Raw genomic sequence first — 20,899 nt, 5'->3', positions numbered from 1 at the left:
GTAGAGTTCTAAGCAATTAGCTGAAATTGCTAATTATACTTTCTCTAGGTTGCAAGACCTGGAGCGTTCTGGACGACTAATTTGTCAGAAGGTGGGAGCTGCAGTTTTCAAAACTGCACATTTAATTATATAAATATAGCCACCACAGTTGTTCAAAGACTGTGAATTAAATCAAGATGCTGTCCTAAAATGTAAAATGTCCTGGTGCCGTTCTAACTCCCTGAGCTTCACTGTTACAACTGCAGTCTGTGTGTGGGGGGGTGTTACCTCACATTTCACACAAAGATTCCCAGGACGCAGGGCTGCTTACTAGCAAGTCACTGTGGGACACTGACAGCAGCATTTTGACAAAGGCCTGGAGTACATTGTCAAAATGGTTGTCCCCATACAACTTGAAGACGCCAAAGCTGACATAATTTCCACATAAGGCAGATTTGAGAGCCGAATAGCAGATGGAGATGCCCTTGAGTTTCATTGGATAAATCTGATCTTTTGAGAGGCTCCCAAGGGTCAGGATCTGATTACCTGTTTTAGGGTAAAAGCAGAAAGAGAAAGTGATATAAGTAGATACAATTCAAAGCAGTTATGAGGCACAATATTTAACATCTTTACTTTACTGCTTATGTTCACCTCCCCTATTACTGTTCCAAAAATTATACCATTCATGTAATGAAAATATAAATATATAAGGCAGTTTACCTGGGACGTACAAATGGCTGAAGGAAAATCAACCAAGGGTATTAGAAAATATTCTATATTTTTATCTGGATGTATACATAGATACATAAAATTTCATTGAGTTGTACTCAAGATTAGTTTACGTATTTTAATATATGTGTTATCCATTCTTCAATTAAAAAAAAGGAGTAAATAACCAACTAAGTCAAGAGAAAAAGATAACCTAGACTGAGATATAAATTACTCTAAATTCTGGGGTGAATTTTTAACCTTTTTATATAAACTTGATCTTGAGTTACTTCACTTTTAGGACCCTCGTAGGTTTGGTATTTGAATTAAATGAAATAAGACACACAAGAAGTTCATGGCACAGCACACAATAAATGCTACTTCCTTTTACTCCTTAGATCCTTTTTCAGAAGATCTCAAGAGATGACTGCTTTAAAAACTGTACTTAAATTCTATGTTGACCATCAAAAGACAAAGAAATTTAAAATTTTTACAACTAACAATTTGTTCCTGAAATGTGTGCCAGTAAAGTATATTACTAGGCAAAACCCAAGAATGCTTCTTCAAAAAATATCAAGTTGTACATGTTTCTTAGCTCTGTTTTTTTCCTGTTCAAGTAAGTACTGCTTCTAAAACTGAAACTAAATTAAATTTACAAAATTTAGAGGTTCATTGTTGTGGTTTTGTACTGTGTCAGCTTGGCTAAATAAGAATTAACTTTCCGCACGGCTGGAGTGGCTCAGTGGTTGAGCATCCACCTAGGATCCAGGAGATCGGGGTTCGATTCCCCGTCAGGGCACGTGCCAGGGTTGCGGGCTCCATCCCCAGTGGGGGGCGTGCAGGAGGCAGTCGATCAATGACTCTCTCTCATCACTGATGCCTCTCTCTCCCTCTCCCTTCCTCTCTCTGAAATCAATAAAGACATATTAAAAAACAAAAAAAAGAATTAACTTTCCCAGAATCCATTTCTCTGTATGGTTATGGGCTAGAATTGGGCAAAACAGAAATTTGTGTGAGATTTGGAAGGTGGAAGTGAAGTAGCCACCACAGTTCTCTTAAGGCTGTTGTGATTAGAGATAGTGAGAGTAAGATGTAGAAATGCCACTGGGTTTCAGTCTGTCCTTGCTCTTTCCTGCTCTGTGTCTACAACTACCAAGGACCCCAAGCCCACTACCAAGCTCTTGTCAGCAAACTTACAGAGCAACAGGTCTGCAGAGGTGCAGCCTCTCATTGACTTCTGTACCACTACACCAGTCCCCCTCTCTCCTCATATCCTTTCAGCTCCCACTCTAGCAGCTGGGTGTGTAGCTTCGATATTTTTCTGCCAGCTCCAACTTGTCCATCCCTGCATTGTTTCAGAAAGGCCGATCAGATTTTCCCCCTGAACTTCCAACTCTCCCCACTGGACCTATTTCCCCATCTTTGCCTAAGACTGTACAAGGTCTAATTCCTAAAATAGAGTCCCTATTCCATAAGTGTCACAGTGCTTGTTTCCCTTGTTTGACTCCTGAGCAATATGCTTATTATGGTAACCACATGTGCACTAAGAGGCTAAGAAAGACCAATACTTCTAGCAGAGCATAAAACCACCCTTGGTCTGCCTTACTGAAACATTTCCATATCCAGGTTTTCTTCTGTGCAACCTTAGAAGCCCACTTATAATTTCTTCACTTATAATTTCTTATAAGAACTTCACTTATAATTTCTACATCTGAATGACAAAACCACTGTCTGAAAGGCTGAAGCATCCCTTGGAATTTACTCCATACCAAATTCTATACCCTCTCACATGATCTCATCCTAACTCACCTTATAGTATACAGTGAGTTCCACTGAGACTCAACGCAATATGACAGCATTAACAGTTACTGTGTGTGAGGTGCTGGGATAAGTGAATGAATGAAATAAAACCTCTGCTCTGATGGAGTTCAGTCTGGTGGAGGAAATGGATTAATAAATAAATAATTGCATACAAGCTGACAAACACTATCAGAAAGATGAGTCAAGATGATATGGGAATAGAAGAGGCTAATTCTGCTTGGGCAGGAGGGCAGTGAGGAAAGACATCATAGAATAGGTTACTTTTCAAGGATCGACTGCAGTTTCCCAGGTGAACTTGGAAGGAGAGGAGTGTATTCCAGGTGGATTAAATGCAGAGGTATGGAGGGCTAAGAAAGCAGGGTATTGCAGCTGTCAACCACTGCTTCTCTACCTTTGCCTCAAATTCAGTATAAACCAAGGTAGGTCTTCCCCTCTCTCCCTTTCCCAGGAAAGAAAAGCACTGTTACATGTGATGGAAAGAGCTAGAGTAACTGGAGGGAGGGGGGTAGTGGTTTACACATTTTGGGTCATCTTTTGGGACTTTTATGCTGATGCCCTCTGGGGGAAGCAAAGGTATTATGGGAATAGGCAGACCAAAAACTCTGATGGGGGAAAAACTGATTGTAAAGGACTGGATAATCTATCAGCAAGGATTACTTATTTAGAACCACACTTTTACCTTTATGCAAAAGTTGCAATTTGGGGCGCCTATCTTTTGGACTGTCTCAGACACATCTGTGTTAATTAAAACAGTGAACAGTATACGATCATGAACCATGCACAAGCAGAGTGAGTAATACGTTAGAAATGGGAAATGCTTATCTCATTGTGATCCAGTGCCTCGGGGCCATTCCATGGTGGCTACAAAAGACTACGGACAGAAATGAACAAACAAGGCAAACAAAAGCTCACAGACAAAGACAACAGTGCAGTGGTTACCAGAGGGAAAGAGGGGCGGGGGAAGTAGCAAAGGATAAAGGGGTCAAATATATGGTGACTTGGATAGTAAATACATAATGCAATATACAGATGATGCATTATAACACTGTACACTTGAAATCTATATAATTTTATTAACCAATGTCACCCCAATAAATTTAATTTAAAAAAAAGAGAAGACTTGGCTAAGTTGTCATTTACTGACACCAATTCAGCTTTACTCAACAATACTTACTAAAACTGGAGGCCCTGCCCTCAAAGAACTTAAAATCCAGCAGTTACACTCATACTGTCCTTCTGGGGAAGCCATTCTGTTGTTTTTGTTGTTGTTAGCTTCCATTACTCAGAAGTGCCCTTCTAGATAGTTCAAGATCTAGGTTCAGAGAGGGATGGATCTATAAAGATGTAGAATCTCCTCTTTGGTTTATCTAAGATCTACTTTCAGGTCTATTTTTAAAAAACTCTTTCCTCTGACACACTCCCTCTCCGCTGAGTGACTGACTCCATGAAGTCCTCCCCTTCCTCCTGGTTTCTACAGAGGAGCAGCTTCCGTCTCAGGCACCGCTGGAGAACCAGAGACCAAGAGAATGTTCCAACTGAAGATAAACACAGTTCATAAACATGCGGTGATGAAGAGGTGGGCGTCTAAGTCACTCTGACCTAGGCTTTGACCTCATATCTTCTCTTACTAGCTGGGTGTCTGAGCAGATTACTACCCTCTGTAAGTCAGTCCCTCATCTATAAGATGACAAGAACAGTCCCTATATCTCACAGGCTCGTGTGTGGAGTAAAGGAGCCAGCATACGTAAAGGCTTATCCCAGTAACTAGCCCCGTGCTCAGTAAAAGTCAACCATAACAACACGGAGCACCGGGGTCGTTTCTCTCCAGTCTAACAGCCGTAAGCTCACACACGGGGAGCTATGGCCTAGAGGAGTTGGTGAAGCTGGGTGTGTGTGTGCAATAATGTTACTTCCTTCTAGTACATACTTCAACGGAAGGTCAGTGCTTTATCTCTGACTGCCTTCCCTCTGGTTCCTTCAATGGAGCAATGGCTCCAGGGGTCAGTATGGTTCCAACCCCATATTCTACCAGTTCTCTGGGCCTTTAAAAGAATACTTAGGAAAAAAAAGGTACAGGGGATAAGATACTACAGCTGTATGTTGTACCAAGGAGAGCTAACAGTATGAACAATGTTATTTCCTGGCATGTGAAGCAATCCATTACACTGATTTACCTCTTCTTTTTCCCTTTTAATCTCTAAAATTTTAAAGTGAATTTGCTGCTTAGCTGACAGCTCTATAGGCTGAATGTCTTCATTCATCATCAGAACAGCTATGGGGAGAGAACTGCAAACTTGTCCTTACTCCAGGTCACTCCACCCACTGTCTCTCTGCAAACCAGCCAAGGCCCCTTGACCTCAATAGTTTGGGACGGAGTTGAAGCTGTGCAGACTGGAGAGGAATATATTTCCCTTTCAGACTGAAAAAGGTTAAGACAATATAGTGTTGATGAGGCTGTGGGAGACTAAGAAAACTGTGGGAATATAAGTTAGTATAACCAGTCTAGAAGGCAATTTAGTAATATTTATTAAAAAGATAAAAATGTATAAAACCCACCTCCAGGGATATATTCTAATTCTAAATCTAAATGTTCGATACCATTCCCACCTCTCTACTGGCATCTGCACTCACATACACTGTCTTCTGCAAAAGCCAACCTCTCAATATGTTAAACTAGCTCCCAACCCCTCTTATGTGCTGAAGGACAAAGCACCAATTTCCTCTCTCGCCTATGCAATCTTTTTGTTGTTGCTATTAGATCATCTTATTGGAATACACAACATGCTACTATCTCCTCCATTAAAAAAACAAAACAAAACCTTCTCTTAGGCCCTACTTCCATGCTAGGTATTATTCCCCTTGTGACAAAACTGCTCCAGAACACCGCCTATACTCACGATCATCATTTCTTCCTGATTCTCTTCTACACCTGCTCCACTGACAGTGCTCTCCTCAAGGTTTCCAGTGATCTCCTTGTTGCTGAGTGCTGGTCCTCGCCACCATCTCAGCCATCACCCTATGGGATCCACTGGCGGCTCCTGACACAGCTGACTACCCCGTCTTCCTTGTCTCACAGACACATACTCTCCTGATCTGCTCTTGCTTTAGTGTTTGTTCCTTCTCACTCTCCTTTGCTGGTCTCTCCTCGACTCTCTTTCCTCCTAATGCGGGAGTGCCCCAGAGGTCAAACCTAGGTCTTCCACATTTACATGATCCCCTCGCCCCCTGTGATTGGTGATCTGTCTAGTTTCCCAGCTTTAAATACCATCCAAGAGTCAATCACTCGACTTTGTTTCTCCAGACCAGACCTCTCTTCCAAACCTCAGACCATATATCCAACTCCACATCCACACTCTCCATTCGGGTGTCTAATCAACATCTCAAGCTCAACACGACCAAAATGGAACTTGTGATCCCCTCACACCCATCACAGCCTTCCCATCTCAGTTAATGGTCACTTCATCCTTCCAGTTGTTTATGCCAAAATTCCTCGACTCCATTTCTCTCACTCCATATATCCAACCTCCTTCAAAATGTATCCAGAATCCAACCACTTACCACCAATCCCACTGCTATCATGTTGGTCAAAGCCACTATCAAACCAGGTCATTCCTCTGCTCAAAACATTCTACAGTCCCTCTCTTTCACCTACAGTTAGCATCAAAGTCCTGACAATGGTCTACAAGACGTGACATTAATGACACTGCTCTTGTTATTTCTCTTCCTTTGGTTCACTCTGCTCCACTACTGATTTCCTTGCCATTCTTCAGACATGCCAGATACACTCCTGCCTCAGGACCCAAAACCTGGTGTTGCTCAGCCTAGAATGCTCTTCCCCAAGATATCCCATGAGAAACTCCCTCATTTACTGCAAGTCTTTGATCAAGTGTCATCTTCTCAATAAGGCCTCCCTAACTTGCTTTCTTCTTCTTTTTTATAGCACTTATTACTTTCTAACATGCTAAATAATTTCTTTTCCAGTGTTGCTCAGTGACATATCCAGAGTCTGAAAAAGCAGCTGTTGCTCTCAATATACATTTGTTGAATGAATGGAGAGCTCAAAAAGCTGAATGTACAAAGTTGCTCACTGAAACATGGTGTATGATAGTAAAAATGACATATTATTAAATATCACATTTATCAAAAACGGAATAATTCAATAAAATTATAGTATGACCATAAAATGGTGTACTTTGCAGCTCTTTAAACCGATATGGTAAACAAACTATACTACAAGCCCTAGTAATCAAAACAGCATGGAACTGGCATAAAAACAGACATGTAGATCAATGGAACAGAATAGAAAGCCCAGAAATAAACCCACACCTTTATGGTCAATGAATATTTGACAAAGGAGGAAAAACATACAATAGGGTAAAGAGTCTATCAATAAATGGTGCTAGGAAAATTGGACACATGTGCAAAAAAATAAAACTAGATCACCTTCTTACACCATACACAGAATAACTAAAAATGGATTAAAGACATAAATGTTAGACTTGAAACCATAAAAATCCTAAAAGAAAACATAGGCAGTAAAATCTTGGACATTTCTCGCAGCAATATTTTCTTCTGATGTATCTCCATGGACAAGGGAAACAAAAGAAAAAATAAACAAAAGGGACTACATCAAACTAAAAAGTTTTTGCACAGCAAAGAAAACCATCAACAAAAATGAAAAGACAACCCACTGAATGGGAGAACATACTCAGCAATGATACATCTGATATAGGTTTAATATCCAAAATTTATAAAGAACTTATAAAACTCAACACCAAAGAAACAAACAATCCAATTAAAAACTGAGGAAAAGACCTGAATAGATACTTCTCCAAAGAGGACATACAGACGGCCAATAGATGTGCTGTGGCAAAGGGGGCTCTCTAAGTCTTGCAGCTTCTGGATTCCCTGTGGAATGTATTCCTAAAGGCAGTGCTTTTGTAAGTCACCTGATCCTGGTGGTGGGACCCTCAAGGTGTTCATCATTTCGTTGTATCACAAGACTTTTGTGAGCTTTACTCTATGTCATTCTATGTTCCCAACCAAGATCTTGATAAGATCTAAGGCTATATCTATGGTTCCTGACAATCTGACTTCCAGAACTATTATTTCCTGGGGACATTTTGTTAAGTCTCTGGTTATTTCAAGACCAATGCATTCTTTAGCGGTCTTACTGTAATCATTTAAACATGAGTATACAATCACAAGTCTTCATTCTTCCAACACTTCCACTAGTACATTCCAGCTCTCTTATAAAAATTTTGTTAAACAGGTGACCCCCTTTACAAACAAATCTAGTGCAACTATATAGCTGGGTGGTTCTGGACCAAGTGGCAGTAGGTCCTTGCCTCTCCCTGCCTGGAGGGCCTCTGTGGCACTTTCACAGATCTCTGGGGTCCTGCAGAACCCAGTTTGGAAACCACTAATCTGTTATCTAGGTCACCAAAAATAGCAGTGGCTTGTACTTTACAAATTCAACTTGTGCATGTCATGAAGTCATGCTTTACGTGTCCTGCTAAAGGAGCCCAACATCAACTCTTATGTATAGTGAATAACCATGGCTGGTCCTGTTCACTTTCAAAGTTCAGATCTCACACAAGCTTAAATCAGGTAGCTGGGGAAGGGATACGAGCAGCTCCACCTGGGCCAGTCTTGGGGAACAACCACCGTTTCTCCCTTCTGTGCACTCTTCAACCAACAGATGTCACCAAAGATACCAGTACCCAGAGGCGAAGGGAAGAAAAGATTAGACAAATGGAAATTGAGCAGAAAAAACATCCAGCTCTTAAAACTGAGAAGCAGGTTTCCAAAGTAATAACATTTATTACACTGCATGCAACATTTTAACCAAAAATTTAAGAAAGAAATGTCTTTTATTAAGTTGCTCAGGCGAATGGATCACAGCACTAAGTTTCAAAACACACGCTCTTGAAGCAATTTTGAGCTCATTAGAAAGAGCGGGCTGCACTGGAAACGCGCAGGATTTCACCCTGGCCCAAACGCTACCTGGGCTGAGCACAGGAAATTGTTCTGCGCTGCTGCGGCTAACCTCGCTGCTGACCCCGAGCGCAACGGCCAGCGCGCCGAGCGCCGCAGCAAAATTAAAAACTTACATCAAAGTATATCATGACAGAATGCAGATAAATAAAACAGCATATCACAAGTATTATTTTTCTGCCAGTCTCACTGAGCAGGAGGTGGAGGTATCCCACAAAGTGTGCAGCGAGCCCGGTGCATTTGGAAAGGAGCCCTCCTCCCCCTTTGCACTCCCCTTCCCCTGGCTACCCGAGCCCTGCCCGTGAGAGCGGAGTGGAGAAACAGCCCAGTGCAGATGGGGACGGGAGGGATCAGAGTTCTGGCCTTTTTCCTCCATGGGCCTCCCGTTCTTTCACCGTGGCTCACCAAAGAAATAAATAATGCCGGCTCTCGTGTGTCCTCCCAGTCTGTCTCCCTCATCCTCCAGGCCCCTGGGGGGCACCCTCATGATCTCCCTCCAGGGAGCACATCAGACTCTCTCGAGGTAAAGGCAAGGGTAGTAAAACGTCACAGGAGGTAAAGAGAGGCAAGACCAGCTTGGTTAATGGGGTCAGTCAGCATGGCAATCAGCTAAGGTGAAAGCATTTTTCTATCACTCAGTGTAAAGTGCATGTTTCAAAGTTACTGGTGACAAAGTTGAAGGACATTTTCCCGTTGAGCCTTTGATTTCCTTCTACCATTTTACATAAGGGATTTGAAAGTCAGTGGATTCTGGTATCCTGGGGGTTCCTGGAACCGGTCCCCCATAGATGTGGAGGGATAACTGGATTCCTAATTTTATACTGCATGAGAAAACCAGGCACAAAAAGGTATGGTGTCTTAGCTGAAGGTCATGGAGTCAATAAGGGTTGGTACTCAGATCTTCTAATCTCCAAAATTATGTTTTTTCTAAGGTACCACGCTTTTGGAAGAAGGTCCAGACATACATCTTTGTGTAAGACACTGAAAGGCATTAGACACACATGGAAGTGTGGCGAATGTACTGAGAGTAACTTAAAGGGGCCCATTTAACCTTTCAGCAGCAAAGCATTTCTACTCTACAGTTCTAATGTGTCCATTCTCAAGAGATGCAAAACCTGTGGCAACAGAGTTGTGTGCAGAGATGAAAATAAGAGAGTGCAAGCTTACTGGTTTTAATTAGGTGATTTCTGTAGTTTTCATACACTTACAATCTCCAAATCTAAAAGTTAACTGTACAATGAAAATGAAGCATTTTTAACAGAGGCCTATAATGTATACAGATCAGAGCCCCAGAATATATTCTGAATCAATGTAAAAAAATTTAAAACAACTGTTTTTCTGCCTTTTAAAAAAAAGGGCTTTTACTTTTAAAAAAGTAGGATGCTTTTAATGGTTGTTCTCTCTCTCTCTCTCTCTCTCTCTCTCTCTCACACACACACACATAAACACACACAAATGCAAAATAAAGCAGCTTTATAAAATTTTGTAAAATCTATTTCTAGCAGATTCAAAAAGATATATGAGAATCACAAGCCACTTTTGAGAGCAAATGTACCTGGAACTGGCCCTGACCTGGGAAGTAAGAAATGACAGGCAGAGAAAAAGAGGGCAGAGTAAAGAGCACAGGGGAAACACCCGGCAGACAGCACTGCTGGGGCCCAGCCAAGCGTGGCCTTCAGTCAGGGTGGCAAACTGGAGAAGATTCTTACCCACCCTATCCCCACTCCCTGGCTACAGAAAGACCTGAGTTTAGAATTTCACTGATGAGGCTGTCACAACTGGTAAGGATTAGGGTTCATGGTAGTTCTAAGGCCTGATTCTAGCACCTAACCACATCGTTGGACTATAGTCGAATAGGACAGTCTTTACTACTGAACTCTGATTCCAGGGGTATAATGCCCCAGAGTCCCTATAATACAGTATTTACTGCTCTTTACCAGAATATTTTTCCAAAACTCAGTGCTGGTGACACACTGGTCTAGGCATTCCTTCACCCAAGACAGCATACTCCCTGACAGAACTTTCAGCAATTTTGAATATGCTATAACTTTTCAATATTCTACCTAGTGTATTCCCTTTGCCTACTGACACTGCAACTTCCTCCAGAAGAAATTCATCAAGTTGGTCAGGAATGATGTGCAGTCAGAGGTGTGCTGCTTACTTCTCCCGATGCCAAGATGATAGCTACCTGGCTTTTGCACTCCTATTACCCACTTCACAAATGCACACAGATATGAAGCTTAAAATAACAAAATAACTAACATCTTTCTTTCCTCCAAAGAGATAAAGTTATATTGCAGAGACAAATATGGAGAAAGATACTCACCATAAGTGCAAATCATTTTACTAGCTTCTCTGAAGAGAAGAATTCCATTAGGAGATGACACATCAAAATTCAAACGCTGAGACCTAAGGAATACAGCAAAAAATCAGACTACCTGTGCAAATAAAGGAACCACACACAGGTTTAAAATGCCTAGCATTTCAGTGTGTGAGAGTAGGGGCAGTACAATCATCCCCATTTAAAAGTGCCATTCCATCAATATGTGTGCTAATTTTCTCACTGCAAAGGTACTAGAACAATTAAGAAAAGTTATTTTCACTTATTTGTTGATTCAAAGAATTCACTTTTATCTCTCAAAACAATATCCTGATATCCTCTATCACAAAGCTCTTACCCTTCTCCTTTTTTGAAAAGTGGATGATAGATAGTAATAAAAACCCCAGATGTGTACGTGTAAGTTTATATAGATACTTGGATAGATATTTACATTCGAGATCTCTTGTTGTGCCCAATATACATTTTAAAAACAAATTCTAAAGTGACAGATAGGAAATCTAGGTACCTTTAATACTGCACACGTGCATAATGCTTCATCTGCTACTTCAAGCACATTTCAAACACACTGAATTACATACAGACTATAGTTTCCATTGCATACAACTCAAGGCAAGAAAAACACATCCTGGAAGTTCCAAGTGAGGGCAATTCTACTTCCCTGGCTCCTGAAAGGTGGGAGAGCAGTAGGGACAGAGTAAAGGACATGGCATCCTGTCACAATATTAGCTTTTTAAACAGCACTTTGGCTGCAGTTGGCTCTGATCTGCCTTGCCGCTGTGCTTTGGAGAAATGATGTATGTCTAAAATTGGTAAAAATATGAAAGCAGGTAAAACAAATATCAAAGAGCAAAGACATTTGCTAAAGTACTGTTAGCCAGGAGTAGAATGAATTGCTGCTTTCCCGTGCTTTTTCAAAATACTTTAAAATTAAAGTCAATGATAACTTATTAGTAATATTATTGTGAACACATCATTTGTTGGTATATAATTCCTGAATTACAAAGAAATGTAGAGACATAATTCACATTGGATTCTAGAGAAACAGACAAGATAACCTACTTTCTGAGATTGCAGATTTTCACTAGGTAGTTGTTAGGACAACTGTGCTAGATATAAATGATCTGCCCATGGCTGATATAAGATACTTCAAATATACAATGTGATGCTTCTTCCTTTAGTGTTAAATGTTACATCAGTAATAAATAATATCAATCATCTGGCTGAAAAAAATTATAATGGATTAAAAACTAAATTTCTGATATAAAATACATAGCTGCTATGAGAATGGTCAAAAACAAAAACTAACAGCTTTCAAAAAAATAATACTCACATTTATTTCTTTGCCAGGCCTTTTTCCACTTCTTGTTTAAAATTTTTTAAAATTATTGCTGTGAAAAGCTCAGCACCAGAGATAAAATTAGAGCCGCAACCCATACTCCTGTCCGAACATTTCCCTCCAGCACTCGGCTTACAGAGGAGCTGATGAGACAGCATGGCTAAGTGACAGGTAATCTGGTGCGAAGCCATATTCCCAGTGACATATTTTAAAGAGGTAAAGCAATGAGCTTATTGCAGTTTTTTTCTTTTGGCTACATCTTCGTTAATATTTATCTGCAGAGTTATTGAATCTCTGCCAGTCTATGCAAATTGTAAGGTCAACTAGGCAATTTCTGGGAAGTGTTGTGGTTGCTGTTTAAATGAAAATTTTGAGTGCATCAATCACCCACATACATGCACCGTGGCAGAGGGGAAGAAGGATAACTCAGAAGTCAAAGCAAGGACAGTCCCCAGGGCTCTGGAGACAGACTGTGTCCTGAACTGCCCTGGGACTCTCCCTTTCCCATAAAATGAAGCATCTGACTTCAGAGACCTTGAAACTTCTTTCCTGCTTTAAATTCTACAGAGTTGCAGTTAAGCAGTGAAACAGTGAAAACAGCTGCCTTTCCTCCATTTCGTGTCTTTGATTAAACAAGGGTGGCTGTAGTCTTCAACTGTTTTCCCAGCTCCATATACACCTAAGTACATACACTATATTCTTTCTCCCAAAAGGACTCGGCCTATGTCTCTAATTCTATTGCTATCACTGATCACCTTGTTTCGGTTCCTGGGTTCCTGCTAAGTCTTGATTATACACACATATGGTAGTAAATTATGATCTCTGGAGACTGCAGCCAAATAGATTTTTTTCCACTCACTATCATGCCTCTTACCTGTTTTGCATCAGTTCTGCCATAAGTTTTAAGATGGGAGTGGTACATGCTGGCTCTCCATACCACTGCTCAACAGCCCTCTGGAGAATGGGAAGATATGTTGGGTACCTTTTATAAGGCCTGTTAAAGAACTTAAGGGCCAAAAGAAATACTGTTCCTGAAAGTTAGTGCCCCTTGAAAAGAAAAAAGGAATCCCATTTTTTCTGTTTAGTAATCCATGGCAATCTGATAAATCACTCTCTATGACCTGCACAACTGTACTTTTCTGAGACTGCAGATGATTTGCTCTTATTTGTAACACATCCCACACATTACATTGCTTTATTCTTGGCATGCTCTATAAATAAAATACACATTTTTAAAGTATCATATACGTAACACATTTAAGAATGATGCTTAATATTGTAGGAAGGGAAAATAAATTTAGTTGATGAGGATGAAAACATATTTTAATTGTTATTATAAGAGTTTCTTGGGTATCAAACTACTTAAGAAATAAGTTGCTCATTATGAAATTTTAAAAATACATAAAAGTAGAGGGAAATAGTGCCATGTACACATACCCAAGGAGAAATTCTCAAAAGTCCTCACCAAGCCAAGGAGCGTGTGCCTCTGGTAAGTCAATGGCCAGGACCATCAGAACCTGGAAAACTGACCCGGCCCACTGGCTCTAACCTATACTGGCCTTCTTGCCAAACAGGCACATAAAAAGAAAATTAAGGTCTAAAACTGCAACAGAAAAAAACACTTACTATGCCACTGCCTTCCTTTGCTTTTTCTTTTCCTAATCCCCAAGTCTCTCTGTTTCTGATGTTTTCCAATGTAGCTGTCCTGTCGCAGATGGAAAGTGCTGAGCTGAATCATTTAATGGTGTTCCTTTTCTGTGTGACACAGGCAGAGACCTCCCTGGTGAAAACAATCACATTTTCTTCCCTGCTCTTAGAATAAATGTCAAATTCCTTAGCATGGCATACATCCTTAAAGATGTGGCCCTTGCCTACCTCTAGTTTCATTTCCTCCAACTCCTACCCTATCTACGTTCAGCCATTCATCATTCCCTGCAAACCCAGTGACGCTAACCCTCTTGTCTCCATTCCCGTATACGCCGCTTCCTCTGTCTAATGCATTCCTATCTTCCAGCACCTCGGTCAAGCCTCACTTCCCGTGGGGTGATGAAACTTTCCCTTTTTTGTCAAGAGGCATCAACCTCTTCTTCACCCATGTTCAGAGAACTCTGACCACATCTCTCTTACAACAAACTGTATTAGGATTGGCTGCCTGTGTTACCTGTCTGCCCCATTAGATAGTGAGTTTCTAAAGGGCAAAGCCCTGTGCTTCCCTACCGTGTCCCTGCTAATTCCTATTTATCCCCCAGATTGCAATATAGATGTCAATTATCCCCAAAAGCCTCCATGGGCCTGCCCAAGCACACCCATCTCGCACAGGGTTAGGTGTCTCCTGTGCATGGCTGGGGTACTCGTGCCGGCACCATCACAGCACTCTCTCTCCTACTATATTACATGCTTTTTGAGGGCAGGGCCTAGGTACTTACTGTATGTACGGACCTGGCAGAAGTAGATTTCAATACATATGTATTGCTGGAAAATTGCCAGTCTCAAAATGAGGTGTAGCATACTTGAACAGACCTACCTATTTAATTCTTTCAAACTGTGCATTTCACTTTGAAGTTTCAGGAAATAATTCACATAACATTCAATGAAAATAAGCCTGCTACTAGCTTAAGAGTGGTACACTCCTTCAAAGTACAAAAAGTGATACCTCTATCTCCTCAAGACTTGCCACACTCAGGTGGTATTTGTTTATATTAAAACAATTTACTTAAGGGGCACTTACTGAAGGCCTAGTCTGTAACTGTCTATTCACTGGTTTAGATTCTCTGGAGACACCAGTGAAACAAACATTAAAAGAAAAATCCCTGCCCTTACAGACTTTCTATTTTAATAAGACAGAAATAAACAAAATAGATATACAATATGTTAGGAAGTACTACAAAGGAAAATAGAACAGAGGTAGGAGATAAGAAGTGAGTGGATATGTGAGTGTGAGGTTTCAGGTGAATGGAAAAAAAAAATTAATGAACTTTATTATTAACTCTATTTTGGCTGTTGTCAGATAATTCACTGTTTTTTCCTATGAACTAAAAGATCTGCTATTTTTGACAGATGATAGATACTATGTGTTATGTACTATGCTAGGGACCAGGGATCGAGAGGTAAGAAAGACATGGCTTTTGTTCTTGGGGGACTCATGCTGAAGTATGGGTGGTGACACATAGTAGGGATGCTCCGAGTAGCAGAATTCTGATGCAGTGCTGGAGGAGCAGGGTGAAAGTATGTTCCACTGAGACCTTGTGAGCACAAACTCAGCGATCACTGGGGAGAAAGCATGCGAAAGGCTCATGAGAAAACTGGAAAGACCCAAATCTCAGACTCTAAGACTATCGTAAGCACACAAGCCCCTTTGCAAGGCATTCTAAGGGCATCAGGACCATCATATTTTCAGAGCACACTACCTCACTATGGGATAAGGCCTGGGGACATGCGGGGATGCTCCCTTTCTTGTGTGGAATGAGAGTGGTGCCAATTCTAATATGCTTCTGACAGAGGTGACTGCCACAAAGAAAATGAGTGATACTGGGAAGCAGCGGAGAGGTCTACCAAGCAGGGAGGTTAAGAGGCTTCAGAGTGAGAATGCCATACTCAGATTACAGGGTGAGGGCTAGAACCCACTCTTAATTTTCCAGTGGCCTTGTGAGGACTACAGGTACAGGGACAGGAGAAAGACAGTGGGAGCCCTTAGGTGAGAGAGGCACAGATCTAACTGCTTCCACCTAGATCTTAATGAATTCCTAAGGTCTACATCAGATCAATGAAAAATCAAAAGCATTAAGGATATGATACTACCTTGTAAGATGCAAAATACAAGGAAATGAAAAGTATATGAGATTTGCTTCTTGACATCCATCCATCCACCCACCCATCAATCCCGTAGTTATTAGTACATACAATATGCTAACCCCCCATGCCCCCCGAAAGAAATGAGTAGAAACACAATTCTTTCCCTCTGAGGTTTCACAACAGAGAGAGAGCACCGTAACAGACTAGGAGACAACAAAAGAACTTCTGTTAACACTGTTAGGAGAGAAGGGTGTGAGAATGCAGTTCCAGAACAGAAATAGCCCTCCAGCTCAGTCTCCTCCAGAGGTATTCTGTGAATGTGAAACATCCATACCTTTGCTCACGAAGGCAAATGCTGCTGGAAGCTGGTCCTCTCCCTTCTGCCTGGTGAATGCTGCCTCGCCACCTTCAACGCTCAGCCCAACTTTCACTTCCCTGCGAAGCCTACTCTTTTTGCCAAAAACACCGGTCTCTTCCTCTCCTATGTCCAAATGGTCCTTGCATGCACTTTGTTACAACACATTGATTACTAGTTATTTGGTATATCCACTAGATTGTGAGCTTCTAAAGAGCAATCTGTTTTGTTCGTTCTTATAAAAAGCAATCTTTATTCACTTCTCACGCCTGGCACAGACCACTCAAAAATGCTTGCCATGAACTAAAGTGACAGTGGTAGAGCATCCCCTTTGTGCCAGGGCCTGTACTAGGCCCTTTATATGCCAGCTCACTCACTGTGAGACAGGGATTAGCCCTGTTCCATAGAAGAGAACACTGTGATTCTGAGACACTAAATAACTTACCCAAGACCCCACTGGCTGTTAAGTGGTGAAACCAGACTGGAATCTAAGACTGGCCCAGTCCAGAGTCTGTTCTTGTCTACACAGCTCATTGTCCTGCCCTGTCTCTGCATGTTTTTAAGCAAACTAATAAACGGAAAGGATTGACTGATTGGAAAACTGGGGACTCAGACATCAGACTATGACAATTAAAAAGACTATGAGGAAATCACATCACACACATTCCTGCCTTTTTTTCAGTTTCCCTCTGGAGTTCTGGTAGTTCAGTCTGAACATGATCTGGGAAAGGTTAAACAAGGTGACTCAATATGCGGCACGACAAGGGGCTTTCTATTGTCTCATTCTCGAGACAGGAGCAAAGAGGAGTATCAGTGACTCCTCTTCAGTACTCCAGTAGCGAGCAATTTATCAACATGGTTGCTGCGGAGTTTCGGGCAATTTACTTTCAGAAGGACAGAGTGCTGAGCAGTGTAGTTCGGGAGGCAGTCAGATGCAGCCAGTATTTATAGAAATGTTTTTGAATTAAATAGCTAACCACTAAAATAGCATTTTATCAAATAATCACCATAAATAAAATGCATTTTGACTGTAAGATGACATGTGCTCTGATAGGATGTTTCTTCTGTATGCTAAGGACTGTCTAACAAATTAAAGAACACGCATTTATGTGGATAAAAGGCAAATAAACTTTCCCCAGCAGTGGCGCGGAATCACCACTGACGGTTTGACATATCAATATTTCAGGAAGAATAAATGACTTTCATATCCATGTTTTTTTAATCATATACTTATTCATTTTTACATTACTAGAATACTTTGGAAGGAATCTGTACTTTATCACCTGAAACTGCTTAAAGTATTTCGAAATATTTTAATAAAGCTTCTTGAACTATCAAATAATGTAACTTTTAAACAAATTTTGCTATTATTATAAATATTTGCTCTTCATCTTGGCCCAAAGGAAAACTATAAATCTTGTCTCAACTGAATGAACACCATTTATCATATTCATTTTGTTGTCAATACAATTATGAAAAGCCTTTGGCCTTTTCCCAAGGAAGCTGATTTGCTACTGAAACTCGATTATTATAAGCAAGGCCTGTACCAAGCCGCCCGCCTGGCAATCTAACACAGCTTCCTGCAGAACTGACACTTCACCCTCCACCCCGGACCCTAATAACATCAACATCCATGGTCAAACGGTGGAGACAATGGTTTCTAGTTCAAAACAAAACATTAAGTCCCAAGGTTTTCCGTTTGCTATTTTCTGCCATCTGCTGGACAAAAGTTTCACTTTCGATAGGTGCCAAAAAGGAGGAGCTAAGTCAGGGACTGGAAAACAGCCTTAATTAAAAACTTAAATTACAGTATGTTCTACACATTTTAGGCAGTATCAATTATGGAAGCTATTTCTAGCTTTTGACACTGAGGGAGAAGACTCTGACCCTCTTGGTTAAGACTGTTGGTGAGGGAAACATGAAACACTAATTGCTGGAAATCCTAGAGCTTGTAGCTTGGCTTCAAGATCACCATCAGTTTCAAAGTACGAAAACTAGGAGTTTATGATTTTTCAAATAAATAAAAGTTTTACTTTGTGACCTTCTATTTATGTTTAGAGAAATAAAAGGGTCATATGTAACTGCAACTTATTATTCATAGTCTAGAGAACTGTATGATTTTCCATGTTAAAATCTATAATCTCTGTCCATATACTTTGTATGCTGATATAGAAACCTACATGATTCCTCAATGACATGGAATGTTATCCCTAACCCTTCCATGGGCACATAAATCTGATCAAGTAGGTTTAATAGTAAAATGTAAGTCAATATTCAAATTAACGCTAATTAAAAAAATATAGAGAGTTCTCCCTAAAATATGACCAGGTTCCGTTAGTTATGTTTTGGCCACAACTGTGTCAGTAGTTGAAGACTGCGCTTAAATAACTTTCTTTTGTAATTTATGAGGGAAGTTTGGAAAGAAAGGGTTTGAAAGGAGCAACAGAGAAAGAGTGCAACTTAAAAAATAAGATAGCTTTAAGGTTATAGAATTTTTCTTCTGTGCTCTGATGGTTTCATGTATAAAAAGGCACGAAACCTTTATATTACAAATATATGGCTTGCATAAACTGTCACTTCCTGTTAGGATCAAAGAGGATTCATACAATACTATTAAAACAACATTAATAGTAACCATTTAAGGACTACTGAGCATGTTTCAGACATGATGCAAAGTGTGTTACCTATTTGAATGGTCACAATGAGCCATGATGCTGTATATCTCCTTTTTTAGATGAGGAAACCGAGACTCAGAGAGGGTAAATGACATGCCAAGGTTTACACAGAAAGTGAAGAGCTGGGATTTCTAACACCACAGTCCATGTTTTTTCACTCCTATGTGATGAGACATTTCTGTGGGGGATGTTTGTTTGTTTATTTTGCTGTCTATACTAAGCCTTGGCACAGGTAAATCCATGTACCAAACAAAAAATCCTGACCATTTATTTCCCCCTTTCCATGTCCATTAATATTTTCACAATGATGAAAAACTGTAGCATGATGAATTAAGCCTCCAAGAGATAAAGTGACCTTCTCAGCCCTGCTAATTAAGATGAAGTAGAAATTCAAATCTCCTCAAAATGCCAAACTGTAGGATTCATTGGGCCTGAGTTAAAGACATTAGCCCGATTAGCCCTGCAACCCCAACAAAAACAATCCTTTGGGGCTGTGATTTTTAAGTTGTCAATATTTAATGGCACCGAAAAAGTGACCTCTCTGAGCTGGGTCTCCGAATGCTCTGCTCAGTTATCTGCACTGCTGCCTCTGTGCTGTAATTTTTAGCTGATTACACATTAGTTCATTTAGCTTTGTTTCCTCTTCCCTACTGTGCCATACTATTAAACGAAAGAGAGGGGCCTGGCGTCCCTCTGTGCGCAGAGCTGGTATTGTCACAGTGTAATAAGGATACATCCAGTCAAACAGCATGGTGTAGCTGGTCTTTGTGTTCAGTGCAAAGGCAATCCCTCGAAGATCTCTTGCCAGCCCGATCAACATACGCTGTCAGTGGGAAAGAGACACAGTAATTGATTTTCACGTTAGCACGGAGCAGATGGAGTAATAATCAGGCAATAATGACCACATATCTGATTTTGATTCATTAGCTAAAATGTCTCGCTCAGATCCCTTTCTATAGAAAACCATGGACACTTTAAACAAACAGACTATCAAATCTGCTGACCAACTCTACTTTGATTCTTATAAACTGGCTAGGTCATAATTCTAACAGTATAGGAACATTTAGATTCTTAATATATTTTGTTTCTGAATAATGCCAAAATAGAAAAAAGAGGGTTGATAATTACACAAAACAGAAATGCAGAGTCTAGACATTATTTAATAATAGCAAATCTTAACAGCATTGACTCACATGAGATCAGAACCACTCTGCAAAGCGTCTATTGTGGAAGCACACTCCATTTAAAGGTCTCTAAGAAATATCCTGAGTGACTTAGGACAAAATAAAACTGGCCAGGTGACCTACTGCTACCATGACATACCTAAGAAGGCACTCACATTCTCCAAGCAAAAAAAAAAAAGGTGCAAGGAAAAGAGTTCTATATTCGATGTCAGAGAACTTAATATTGAATTCCAGCTTTACTTCTAAACCATAAGTCTTAAAGCAGGCAATTTATCAGCCTCAGTTTTCTCACCTATAAAAGGGGCTCACAGTACCTCTTTCTCAGAGGCATTGTGAGGAATAAATTTGATAAACTTATGTAAAAATGCCTAATAAGAACCTGGTACATATACTAAGTCTTCCATAAATATTTCATTTTAGATAAACAAAAACTTGACTCTGAAATAGAAGAGGTCTGACTTGGACTCTGGATGCTTAATTAAGCTGTCCTGAGGAAGGTGCCTGGGAAGAGAAACAGAAAACCCAGGAACAGATGCTGGAACATCAGAACAAAGAGCACAAATAAACAGAATTGCAAAACAAGGGGGTGGGATAATTGAGACACGACTATGACTTCTGAAGATACTGTTTCAGTGGAAATATCTGCCAGAAACTAGTCTCTGAACTTTTCATTTGACCAGATTTCCTTTTTCCTCGTACCTTGGTAATAAA

The 20,899-nt window shown here is 40.4% G+C and overlaps 1 protein-coding gene across 3 annotated transcripts in view; it reads right to left on the bottom strand.

Moving 5' to 3' along the window:
- The window catches only part of RANBP17 (RAN binding protein 17), a 219,188-nt gene that overhangs the window by 37,239 nt on the left and 161,050 nt on the right, over positions 1-20,899 (bottom strand). For all 3 annotated transcript variants that reach the window (XM_081137136.1, XM_081137137.1, XM_081137138.1), the window contains 4 exons: positions 19,739-19,827; positions 13,057-13,164; positions 10,832-10,914; positions 311-525 (listed from right to left, as the gene is read on the bottom strand). In XM_081137136.1, the coding sequence (XP_080993262.1) occupies positions 311-525; positions 10,832-10,914; positions 13,057-13,164; positions 19,739-19,827 (495 nt within the window). The remainder of the gene's footprint in view (positions 1-310; positions 526-10,831; positions 10,915-13,056; positions 13,165-19,738; positions 19,828-20,899) is intronic.

Source organism: Miniopterus schreibersii, assembly GCF_964146895.1.
Source record: "Miniopterus schreibersii genome assembly, chromosome: 4".
Taxonomy (NCBI): Eukaryota; Metazoa; Chordata; class Mammalia; order Chiroptera; family Miniopteridae; genus Miniopterus; species Miniopterus schreibersii.
The sequence above is the reverse complement of the archived record's forward strand: the minus strand, read 5'-3'. Positions and strand labels throughout refer to the sequence as shown.